General features: G+C 40.9%; 2 protein-coding genes across 2 annotated transcripts; both read left to right on the forward strand.

The window, feature by feature from the left end:
* Window positions 1–4,165: 4,165 nt before the first annotated feature.
* cyp1c1 (cytochrome P450, family 1, subfamily C, polypeptide 1) lies at window positions 4,166–7,229 on the forward strand. Its single transcript, XM_082143796.1, has one exon. It carries the CDS (start codon window positions 4,375–4,377, stop codon window positions 5,953–5,955), a length of 1,581 nt encoding a protein of 526 aa, XP_081999922.1. The 5' UTR covers window positions 4,166–4,374; the 3' UTR covers window positions 5,956–7,229.
* A 2,433-nt stretch (window positions 7,230–9,662) lies between these two features.
* On the forward strand, window positions 9,663–11,957 carry LOC309479627 (cytochrome P450 1B1-like). Its single transcript, XM_082143797.1, has one exon. The coding sequence runs from the start codon at window positions 9,820–9,822 to the stop codon at window positions 11,386–11,388; it is 1,569 nt and encodes a 522-aa protein (XP_081999923.1). The 5' UTR covers window positions 9,663–9,819; the 3' UTR covers window positions 11,389–11,957.
* The last annotated feature ends 995 nt before the right edge of the window (window positions 11,958–12,952 follow it).

Below are 12,952 nucleotides of genomic sequence, written 5' to 3' on the forward strand. Positions count from 1 at the left end.
GAATTAAAATAATCACAAAATAAAAGCAAGGAAAATTAAAACAGTTATAAACTTTTTTTCACAACTCCCAGTTTTACTGTGAGATTTTCCCATGGTGATAACACTGTGTCTGTGCTGTTCTTTCGGCGCCTAAGGAATCTACTGGACGTCTCCGACGGACCCGATTTCCCCCTAAAACCGTACAGGAGGAGCTCTAGGACACTCGGGGTAACCTCGGGTTCACTGACCCATCAGTCCAAACCCCAAAAACCCATTTGTTGGGAAGCTCTAGGAATGGAGTGGATCCAGTCCGTTCCCCACAGAACCTCCAGTTTAATCCCGTCAGACTCCCTCCTCCACCACAGACCCGGCCGTCAGCAGGGGTTCATCTCGCAAGTTCCCCAAGTCATTTATGTTTGTCTGTCATCAGCGGTTTCACAGATTCACGTTTTTGAAGTTTACAAAGATGATATAGTTTTTCAAGGTTTGCGTTCTCGAGCCGCCAAACACTGATGAGCAGCCGGAGCGCGTTAAGGCGGACACGCGTGTCGTGTAAAGCTAATACAGTTAATAACTAATTTTATTATTTATTAGTAGGATATTAGTCTTCTTTGCAACAGAAGTGAACTAACTTTATCTGGACAATAACTTTATTCTAGAGCTGCTGTAAAGCCTGAACAATCTGTGTTACTGTAATCTCCTATTATCACTGTAAAGCTGCTGTGAAACAGTCTATAGTTGAAGCGCTGTATAACTGAAAGTGACTCCTCCTCCTCCTCCTCCTCCTCCTCCTCCTCCTCCTCCTCCTCCTCCCGAGGCCGTGCGTGACAGTAGCTCTCTGAAAAGTGGAAGTGATTGTAGTAAACAGTGATTAGCTCCAGACCGTGAGACTCGCATCCACACGCTCACGGCTGCCAAGACCTTGACCTCCCCGACCTCACGGGGTCACGGCCAGCCTTTCACAGCCAGGCTAAAGAGAGTAATCGCACGACAGCCTCACGCAACACACACACACACACACACCGCAGCAAAGCTGGCTCCCATTAGTGCGGACGCTGACGGGATTCTCCTGCAGGGAAACACGGGATGTGATTCTGGCAGTGCTGAACTCAGTGATATTTCAGTCGTCAAAATAACAATTACTCAGTAGTTCAACACTGCTACACAAATCCTTGATTTCTGATGTTGTAATATATTGAGATATATCAACTTTCAATCAAAATCTAGTCAATATGTCGAAATGTCAGAGAACAATTTTTTTACATACTTTTTCAGATTTAAGAATATAATGATTTACATTTTTTATTACATGTGTAATACTTACAAAACACGACATTAATATTAAATAATATCACAATTTTGTTACACCAATCCTTAATTTTTTATGTTATAATATACAGTAATGTTGCAAATATTACAGGCTATCAAAATCTTGAGCTTTTAAGAGACTCGTATTAAAATTTCATTTGTAAGATCCATGAGAACAATTTTCACTTTTTTTGTAGATACTTATTATATACAGTATATACTGCTTGCATATTAACTAATATCACACTAATATCATAATATTGTTACACCAAGCCATGATTTTTGAAGTCATAATATAAAAGATTACACTATATTTAATTAAAATATTACTTAAAAGCTTTTGTGGTTGCTGTAAAATCAATCAAAATATGAAAAATATGAACTTTTAAAAACCATATATTAAAATGTCATTATGAGGACAATTTCCCCTTATTTTTTTTGATTTAAGAAGATAATGTGTAACACTTATACTTGAAGTCTTTAATTATCACAAAAGTATGTTATAATAATTACTCATGAAATATATAATGCATTACAGCGTGCATTACATCTTCTTTCATATTTTAATGCATTACACTTTCTATATTTATAATAATGAATATTACCATGTATTCATGATTTCATGCAATGCATTAAAAGGTGCATTTTAAAATGCATTATATACAAAGGCATCAAGTAAAGTGTTAAAAGATAAGGATATACAAACATTTGTATTAATTATATATGTGCTGCGAACACACACACAGAATATACGTGCAAATAACTCTCTATCCCCGGACAGCGAATGAAATGTAATCCTGTTTCTGTGAAGATGTTTGTTCTCTCCTAGAGAGCAGGAACAGTGGGTTTCTTAAATCCAGGCGGATTGGAACTGATTGTATTTGGCAGCTTCTCCTTCCTCTCTTCTCAGGGAAGAGGTGGTTTGGATCCAGGAAAGTGTGCTATCAGAAATCAGCGCTACTGTCTCTCGGACACTAGAAACACTGCAGCGCTGCAATTAGACTCATTAGATCCTGCAAAAATAAACTCCTCTTGGTGAGGAAACAAGGAACATTTATCTCCTGCTTGGCGCTCGGAAGAGAAACGTTTTACATCAAGAACATTCAGTTCTAGAGCTTGAAGCCTTGATGCAACTGAACTTCACCAAATAAAGCTGCAAATACTGCAAGTGCACAATGAGAGAATATTAAATTCCAGTTTCCATAAAGCTTCCATGTAACCCTGCCGTGATACAGACCAAGCAAACACGCACAGAGAGAAACACACACCAAATGAAAAACAAAAGCAAATGCAGCTTCTTCATATGCCTTTAACAGTATGAAGACATATCAGGATATTTCATTTCATGTCGTTTCTCACTGAATAAAGTGTCCTGATGTATTCTGATGGTGGATCTGCTTTAGTGCACGTTATGAAGGCATGCTTGCAATTAAGCAATCTCTCAGTGACTGCATACCCAAAAACACATGTGAAAATTTATCCTGAAATTGTGAGAGGAAAATAGCCGAAAGAGACCCTGGCGTGCTTTACGATGAGATCAGAGACCCCAGAACATGATGCACAATCTCAAATTATGCTCTTGCAGATCATTTATAATCTTTATTTCGATCCCTCTGCTTCACATTGTTGACATTTGTACTAAAAAGCAATTGTTTTTTATACTTGGAATTTATTGCATAATGAATTATGCTGCAAGGATATTAAATGATTTATTATAATTGTGTGTGCGATTGTGCATCATGGAATCAATATCATCTATATGTGCAATACATTTTTGTGTAACACTTTATTTAAAGGCTTTACTTATAATGCATTACAAAGGTATTCATAGTGTACGATATGATGCATTATTATTATTATAAGATATAACTGTAACCAAAGTTAAAATGCATTATATTATTAGCAGATTCCTTGTTACATCTGAAATTGGTCATGTGCTTTAATGCATTATACTTTCTAAAGGTTGTTCAATGAACAGATAAGAATTATAATGTATTATAATTGTGGTTACTTTTATTCATGAGATCATACGATGCATTATAAAGTGCATTAAAATATTTTTATAATGCATATGCATTTTATATATAAAGGTTTAAGTAAAGTGTTACCCAATCTGTACATCAAATTGTCCATTTATTGTTTATTATGCTATAACTCCATTACTGAAATTTATATTCATTATAAATAATATATATGTGGTATAACGGTTACAGACCTAAAAAGACATTTATAATATAAAGGGACAAACACACACACACACACACACACACACACACACCAGGGATAACCTGGAATTTCACTGTCTTGTGTTGCATAACTCCTTGCATGCGTGCATACTTTTCCATTTTTAGGGTTTATGTAGAGTGAGTCTGAAAAACAGAGCACCTATTTATTATGAAACATTCCCCAAGACAGAAGTTTTGAAGTCTGTGATGCCGTCGCTGATCGCATCCATCTTAAAATAACATTTTCGTAATCCTGTGCAAACCAGAGCAGAAATAACGATTACAGCTTCAGCGCGCAACACTAGAAACACGAGCGCGCGCGTGTCAAATGAGGAGATGCAAAGAGTTCAGACGCGCAGTCACACAAAACGATTAAATGCATCACTTATTTGAGTTGAACTGACAACTGCAACTATACAATCCGGAGATTGGCACAAACCATACAAAGTTTTGCACAGTGAAGTTCTCAGCATCTCCGCAGTGATGATCAGACATACCTCAGACGGAGCGCGTGCGAACGAAACAAAGATGATTCACGCGCTAGTCTCAGTGCAGATCTCCTGACGGAGTCTGAGTCTCCAGCATGGGAGGAGTGAGACTATCCTCGGGTCCGGCCCCCTGTGCTGCAAACATATATAAAAGACATGAATCCCACCAGCCAGCTCAGAAAACACAGTGAGCTTCACCTGGAAAAACAATGCAAGCGTAGAAAACTGAATCAATGCAAGATAAAACCCAAGATAAAAAGTAGATTTTAGAGGACAAGAGAGTTGATTTTGATTTTAAAGAGACATTTTGATTTTTGCTTATTCTTTTTCTCTGTATGTAGCATTGAGCATTATTGAAGCACTTGATCAGAAGAATGGCTCTGCCTGAAGCCGAGTTTGGACTGAAAAGCAGCAGCATCATGAAGGAATGGAGCGGACAGGTTCAGCCGGCTCTCATAGCATCCTTCATCATCCTCTTCTTCCTCGAGGCCTGTCTGTGGGTCAGAAATCTCACGTTTAAGAAGAGGCTTCCAGGGCCGTTCGCCTGGCCTTTAGTGGGAAACGCCATGCAGCTCGGCCAGATGCCCCACATCACCTTCTCAAAGCTGGCCAAGAAGTACGGAAACGTGTACCAGATCCGACTCGGCCGCAACGACATCGTGGTTCTGAACGGAGACGTGGCGATACGGGAGGCTTTGCTTCAACACAGCACTGAGTTCGCCGGACGGCCCAATTTCGTGTCCTTCCGGATGATTTCCGGTGGTCGGAGCTTAACGTTCGCCAATTACAGCAAACAGTGGAAGATGCACCGTAAAGTGGCTCAGTCGACTCTGAGAGCGTTCTCATTAGCCAACAGTCAAACTAAAAGAACTTTTGAGCAACATGTCGTGGGTGAAGCGCTGGATCTGGTCCAGATGTTTCTGAGACTCAGCGCCGATGGACGACACTTCAATCCCGCGCACGAGTTCACCGTCGCCGCCGCTAACGTCATCTGTGCGCTTTGCTTTGGGAAACGCTACGGTCACGACGACCCCGAGTTCAGGACTCTCCTGAAACGAGTGGATAAGTTCGGAGAAACCGTCGGCGCCGGGAGCCTCGTCGACGTCATGCCTTGGCTTCAGTCGTTCCCCAATCCTGTGAGAAGAGTCTATGAGAACTTCAAGATCATTAATGAAGAGTTCTTTGCGTATGTGAAGGATAAAGTGGTCCAGCATCGAGACACGTATGATCCCGACGTGACCCGTGACATGAGCGACGCCATCATCGGTGTGATCGAACACGGGAAAGAAAGCGTCCTGAGTAAAGACTTCGTTGAGGCTACGGTCACTGATCTCATCGGTGCGGGACAAGACACGATGTCAACCGTAATGCAATGGATCGTTCTGCTTTTAGTCAAACACCCATCGATTCAAAGCAAACTTCAAGAGCAGATTGATAAAGTCGTGGGTCGTGATCGACTGCCTTCAATAGAAGACAGGAGCAACCTTGCATACCTGGACGCGTTCATCTACGAAACCATGCGCTTCACGAGCTTCGTCCCCGTCACCATCCCACACTCCACCACCTCAGACGTCTCCATCGAAGGCCTCCACATCCCTAAAGACACCGTGGTGTTCATCAACCAGTGGTCCGTCAACCACGACCCTCAGAAGTGGAACGATCCGCACATCTTCAACCCGTCGAGATTCCTGGACGAGAGCGGAGCCCTGGATAAAGACCTGACCAACAGCGTGATGATCTTCTCCATCGGGAAGAGAAGATGCATTGGAGATCAGATTGCAAAAGTGGAGGTTTTCCTGTTCTCTGCAATCTTGTTGCACCAGTGCTGGTTTGAGAAAAACCCTTCTCAGGATCTGTCCATGGACTGCTCGTACGGTTTGACACTGAAGCCGCTCCAGTACACGATCTCAGCCAAGCTCAGAGGAAAACTGTTTGGCTTGGTTTCGCCGGCATGAGTGAAAACAACCAGCTTGATCTTGTGACTAAAGGCCAGAAAAGACTAAACATAATGCAAATGTATTCCACATAACAATGAGTATAAGTAAAGCTGCACTGAATGCTGTCTAATAATTGCATATTTAATATTTAATGAATATTTACACAGTTTATATGTTTGCAATGATTCAATGAATTGATTTAATCACATCCATAGAAAGATTCTTCAAATCAGGTAACACTTTACCATAAGGTTCATTAGTTAACTACCTTACTTAACACTAAACTAATAATGAACTGCACTTCTACAGCATTTATTAATCTCAGTTAATATTAATTTCAACATTTACTAATGCTTTATTAAAATCAAAGGTTGTATTAGTTAACATTAGTTAATGCACTGTGAGCGAACATGAACAAACTATGAACAGCTGGATTTTTAACTAACATTAACTAAGATTAATAAATACTGTAACAAATGCATTGCTCATCGTTAGTTCATGTTAGTTAATACGTCAACTAATGTTAACTAATGAACCTTATTGTAAAGTGTTACCAATGTTTTTAAGTGTATATGAATCATCAATGCTTCAAAATAATGTTTTTCAGATCACAATATGAGATGTTTATGGTCAAATGCTAAGCCATTGTCACTGTAGACACACTATTATTATGTAATGTTATGCAATTGTTTGTATTGAGTCATTAATAGCAGCTGTTACTTCCTATGAACTTGACTCAGATTTGGCATAGCAGTGCATTTAATTATGCTTGCATAAAACTGTATAACGATGTGATTGTGTACTTCAGGTATTTTAAGTCATTTAAGGCATTTAAGCATTTATTTATACCCATTATACTGTGTCTATAAATTATATTCTCTATAAAATGCACAGCCATTTATTCATTGAGATTCTTAAAAGGGCTGGAATTGCAGTAGCTTTCATTTGCAATCGATGCTTTGCTGAGCGTTTCAGCCAATGAAAGACTTCAGTCTCACGCTGGATCATCTTCCTCATTATGTCATTTTGAAGGTTCTCTCACATGCACAAATAATAAATCCTCACAAATCATGTGCAAAAACAGGAGCATATATCAGATATTCCTATATTACACTGCGTATATTGAGGTAAATGTTCACACTGAATGTTTTTAAGCTCTGTAACTGAAGTGCATGTATTCAGGAAAGCAGCTTTTTGAACAAAAACTAGAATGTCCAGGTATTGTTTTCTTTTTACTATTGGAAAATAAGCTACGAGTGGAATAAATGAAGTGCTGTTTTATTACCTGTGAAGATGCACTCAGTCTCCTTCTGTTATGATGCTCAAAACTCATTTCACATTTCATAACACATGCGCATGCATTCATACAAATAAACATGCAAGTAAAAAAATAAATCACGCATGTCAAACCAAACTAAAACGCATCTAAATGACAGTTTTATTATACGAACTGTCTGCATCTGTCTTCACTTACGCATAATGTCTCTCTATTTCCTTATTGGCCAATATTTCTGTTTACATTCAGTCTCTGAGATATTTCTGTAAAACCACATCTTTAAAGTCAAATTATCGTATTAAATTTATATAACAGTCATTACTCTAACTGCAGCTCACTCGGCTATGGTACATATTTAACTCCATTGTTTGTATCTGTTCTTTGTCTGAAGCTTTAAAAAAAACCTCAAATTTTCATGAGTTACAGACTGGATTCCTCCAGTGACTCGACTCCACGGGTATTCGGCTGGCATCGCATCACGGATTCCAGTCAAAGTGAAACCCCAGCAATTAGAGCCGACTTACAGAGCTCATTTACTATGTCAGACAATGTATTCTGAAAAAAAAAAAAAAAAGAAGAAGCATTTTTTGGTTTATGGTTTTATTAATCTTAATCAGACATTTCAGTGCTTTACAGCAAGACATATAAAAAATTATCTCTTAAAAAATATATACAAAGCAACATCATTAAACGAAGGTCCACGTCCAATTAGCATGAATATATGCTATTCTCTTACTCTGTCACGTGTGTATGTGTATACACACACACACACACACACTCACGCAAGTAAGTACACACATTCACATTCACACACACACGTGCACGCAAACACATACTCACACAGACACACACACACTCACGCACACAGACACACACTCTCTCTCACACACACACACACACACACACACACACACACACACACACACACACACACACACACACACACACACACACACACACACAGACTCACGCACAGAGACACACACACACACACACACGCACACACTCTCTCTCTCTCTCTCTCTCTCTCTCTCACCCACACACACACTCTCTCTCTCACACACACACACACACACACACACACACACACACACACACACACACACACACACACACACACACACACACACACACACACACACACACACACACACTCTCTCTCTCTCTCTCTCTCTCTCTCTCACCCACACACACACACTCTCTCTCTCACACACACCCACACACACACACACACACACACACACACACACACACACACACACACACACACAGACTCACGCACAGAGACACACACACACACACACACACACACACACACACACACACACACACACACTCTCTCTCTCTCTCTCTCTCTCTCTCTCACCCACACACACACTCTCTCTCTCTCACACACACACACACACACACACACACACACACACACACACACACACACACACACACACACACACACACACACACACACACACACACACACACACACACTCTCTCTCTCTCTCTCTCTCTCTCTCTCTCTCACCCACACACACACACTCTCTCTCTCACACACACCCACACACACACACCCACACACACACACACACAGTGCTCCAAAATGTATTTAGACAACTATTAGATAAGATAATATCAAAGCAAGTGTGTGTGTCTGTGTGTCTCAAACACTGCAGGATCTTTTCTTTTCACTAATGTTCACTTTTCTCCCTCATGTTTAAAGTCTCCATGTCGGTGTTTTGGTGATATTTAGTGGTTGTTTGATCTTTGAAGTCAGTTCTCAAAGGTGAAACCATCAACATCATCCACTGACGACAATCAAACACAATCCCGACTGATTAATGACATTATTGTCTTCAGCTGAGCGGCTCACAGCGGATCTGAACTCATTCACAACTCATGAACTTTGCAACTCTGACAGTGAATCAAAACAACACTGAACTAAACTGAGCTGAACAATGACACCATTATCTTCAGTAGAGCAGCTCAATTGAATTTGTTTCCTAATTGATCACTTTCACAACATTCACGTTATTATTTGCCCGTTTATATTAAAGCGAACCTGCTTTGAAACAATCAGCATTGTATTATCAGTTCAAACTTCACAAATGTATTTTTAATGCACTGCAAAAGTCCCTTTGAAATGATGTTATGTAATGTCCACTATACACTGAAGGCCTATCTGTCTGATCAATGATCCAGTGGCATGTTCTCTGTTTTATTGTCTGTTATTTGTTTTTATTGTGTTTATGTTTATGCTATGTACAGATATTGTTTTAAATAGTGATATGCAAGTGTTGTACATCTGTAGATGTTGGGAATCCCATGTGTGTCCAGGCGTTTGACTCTGGCTGTAATGGGTGGAGAGTCCGAGAGAGTCGGGGGAAAGAAAACAAACCTGTGGCCCAAACTCCTCCTACTCTAGAGATATATAACAGTGTGAAAGACTGAAATCTGCATTCTTCTAATTTGGTCTTCCCTGGAAAGACATTGCAGCTCCGCAAAAACCCTGACCTGTCTTCCTGTAACCCAACAGCAGGTTCTCAGATTCACTCGCCATTGAAGATGGAGAGCTGCTAATATAGTTTACACAAAAGAGCTTGGGAATTATCATGGCGCTGTCAGACACAGAGTTCGGGATGAAGGGCATCCTTAAGGAATGGAGTGGGCAAATCCAACCGGCCCTCGTTGCGTCGTTCGTCTTCCTCTGCTGTCTGGAGGCTTGTTTCTGGGTCAGGAATCTCACTCTGAAGAAGAGGCTTCCAGGGCCGTTCGCTTGGCCTTTAGTTGGGAACGCCATGCAGCTCGGACAAATGCCCCACATCACCTTCTCAAACTTGGCGAAGAAGTACGGAAACGTGTACCAGATCCGACTGGGAAGCAGCGACATCGTGGTTCTGAACGGAGACGTGGCGATACGGGAGGCTTTGCTTCAACACAGCACTGAGTTCGCCGGACGGCCCAATTTCGTGTCTTTCCAGTCGGTTTCGGGCGGGACTAGCATGACGTTCACTAGTTACAGCAAACAATGGAAGATGCACCGTAAGATCGCGCAGTCCACCATTCGTGCCTTTTCTTCCGCGAACAGCCAAACCAAAAAGTCCTTCGAGAAGCACATCGCGGCGGAGGCCGAGGACATGATCGAAACGTTTCTGAGCTTGAGTTCAAACGAGCAATACTTCAATCCGTCGCATGAACTCACGGTGGCGGCTGCGAACGTCATCTGCGCTCTTTGCTTTGGGAAACGCTACGGACACGACGACCAAGAGTTCAGGACTCTTTTGGGAAAAGTGAGCAAGTTTGGAGAAACTGTAGGAGCTGGAAGTCTAGTAGACGTAATGCCTTGGTTGCAGGCTTTTCCCAACCCAGTCAGGAGTGTTTTTCAGAGCTTCAAAACCCTCAACCACGACTTCTTCGCGTTTGTTAAAGGGAAAGTGGTGGAGCACCGGGAAAGCTACGATCCTGAGATCACGAGAGACATGAGCGATGCTTTCATTGGCGTGATTGATCACGCAGACACGGAAACGGGTTTGACCGAAGCTCACACTGAGGGAACGGTTTCGGATCTCATCGGAGCAGGTCTGGACACGGTTTCTACCGCCTTGAACTGGATGCTTCTTCTACTGGTCAAACACCCATCGATTCAAAGCAAACTTCAAGAGCAGATTGATAAAGTCGTGGGTCGTGATCGACTGCCTTCAATAGAAGACAGGAGCAACCTTGCATACCTGGACGCGTTCATCTACGAAACCATGCGCTTCACGAGCTTCGTCCCCGTCACCATCCCACACTCCACCACCTCAGACGTCTCCATCGAAGGCCTCCACATCCCTAAAGACACCGTGGTGTTCATCAACCAGTGGTCCGTCAACCACGACCCTCAGAAGTGGAACGATCCGCACATCTTCAACCCGTCGAGATTCCTGGACGAGAGCGGAGCCCTGGATAAAGACCTGACCAACAGCGTGATGATCTTCTCCATCGGGAAGAGAAGATGCATTGGAGATCAGATTGCAAAAGTGGAAGTTTTCCTGATCGCTGCCATGTTGCTCCACCGACTGACTTTCACGAACGACCCATCCCAGGACTTGAGCCTAAACTGCTCTTATGGTTTAACACTGAAGCCATTTGATTATAAAATCTCTGCCAAACCCAGAGAAAGCGCATTCAATGAAGCATAAATGAGTGTGTGTGCTTTTCAAACCCACTGTGTCTGATATAATACACTATACACAATCAGGTATGTGCTTCATATTTAACATGTTCTAAAAGCAATATGACATTTTTGATTATAAATACAGTTTAACTATATAATTCACTTTTTTTTTTTTAAATGTGTAGATAATAGTATGACGGAATCTAAATGTAAAGCAACAGGGAAAAAAAACATCAGGGTTTTATAGTTCTTTAAGACAATGTTTGTACAGTGGTGTGCACAGTTAGCTATATATACATGTACCTTTGAAAACACTTCTGAACATTGGAAACTACATAAATGTATTCAAGTATTTTTTCAAGCTGCAAAAAAACCCAAATGTGTGTGTGTGTGTATATATAAAACATATTAAAAGAGCAATCAAATTGTATTGTTTTTAACAAATATACAAAAAAAAGCCATGTTTAATATCAATTTAAAGCTAAAATCAGATGTTTAACTCAGTTGTTTGTTCTGTACAAGTTCTACATAAACCTGTAACTTTCAGAAATGTGACTAAATAAATGTGTAAATAAAATGCACTGTTGACTCTAACATTGTGTATTTCATTACATTGAATATTTCCATTCATGCTCACTATGTTGCTCCAAAACAGTCCTTGGCCAGAAATGGTAGTTTGCTGTTCTTACAAAAACACACATATTAATAAAACACAGTTTGTAGAGCATGTAAATTAGAAGTCTAAATGCATTTGCTAATTTACTTTTCCGTGGCAGAGGTGATGGCGTCCAAAAGCATCCAGTGTAACTTTACCACATGCATGAACGTGCAAAAGCTGCTTCGCGGCCCACATGCGCGAGGGGAGTCTCAGAGGGAGTCTTACATTTACACTGGGTAATTCATAGCAGACACACACTGCTTTCCTCTCTCTCTTCCGGTCCTGACACCGCAGCGTTCTGGACGAGGGCCAGGGCTGTTATGGGCCATGCAGGGAACCACAGTACATGCCCCTGATTTACTGCCAACCACACACGCAATCGCACTCACACGGGACATGTCTTTCTGATAAACCTCCCCGCTGAAACACACTCTTTCTTCGGGACGCCCCCTTCAGTGGCCTCTGGAGTCAGTCTCTCTGAAACACAAATTGTGCCATCAGATGTTTTCACCTCTGCTTTGACCTCGCGCACAGATCTCACGGAAACACAGCGCTTTTCACAATACACTTCATTTCAAAGCAGCTTTACAGAAAGTGCATGAGTCCACATTAGAGTGTTCTGTTATCAGAGGTGACTGTGTAAGTTATGCATTTCAGAAATGTACATGTACAAAATCACATTTAGTTAAAAATGTATTAATTTAAACAGTGTAAAAATAAATTTAAGGCAGAAACAATGAGCTCATTGAAATCATTCACCTCAAAATAAAGAAATTCACAACAATGTACAGTTTATATATTTGTCATTATTGTTGGTGGTGATTGTTTGGAAGCTTGTTTCCATCATGGAGTGAAAAAGAAAAAAGGTAATTACGATTTTTTCCTCACAATTGAGAGTATCTGAGATAAAATATATTTTTAAAAAATTAAA

This window comes from Leuciscus leuciscus (assembly GCF_965113295.1).
Source record: "Leuciscus leuciscus genome assembly, chromosome: 17".
Lineage (NCBI taxonomy): Eukaryota > Metazoa > Chordata > Actinopteri > Cypriniformes > Leuciscidae > Leuciscus > Leuciscus leuciscus.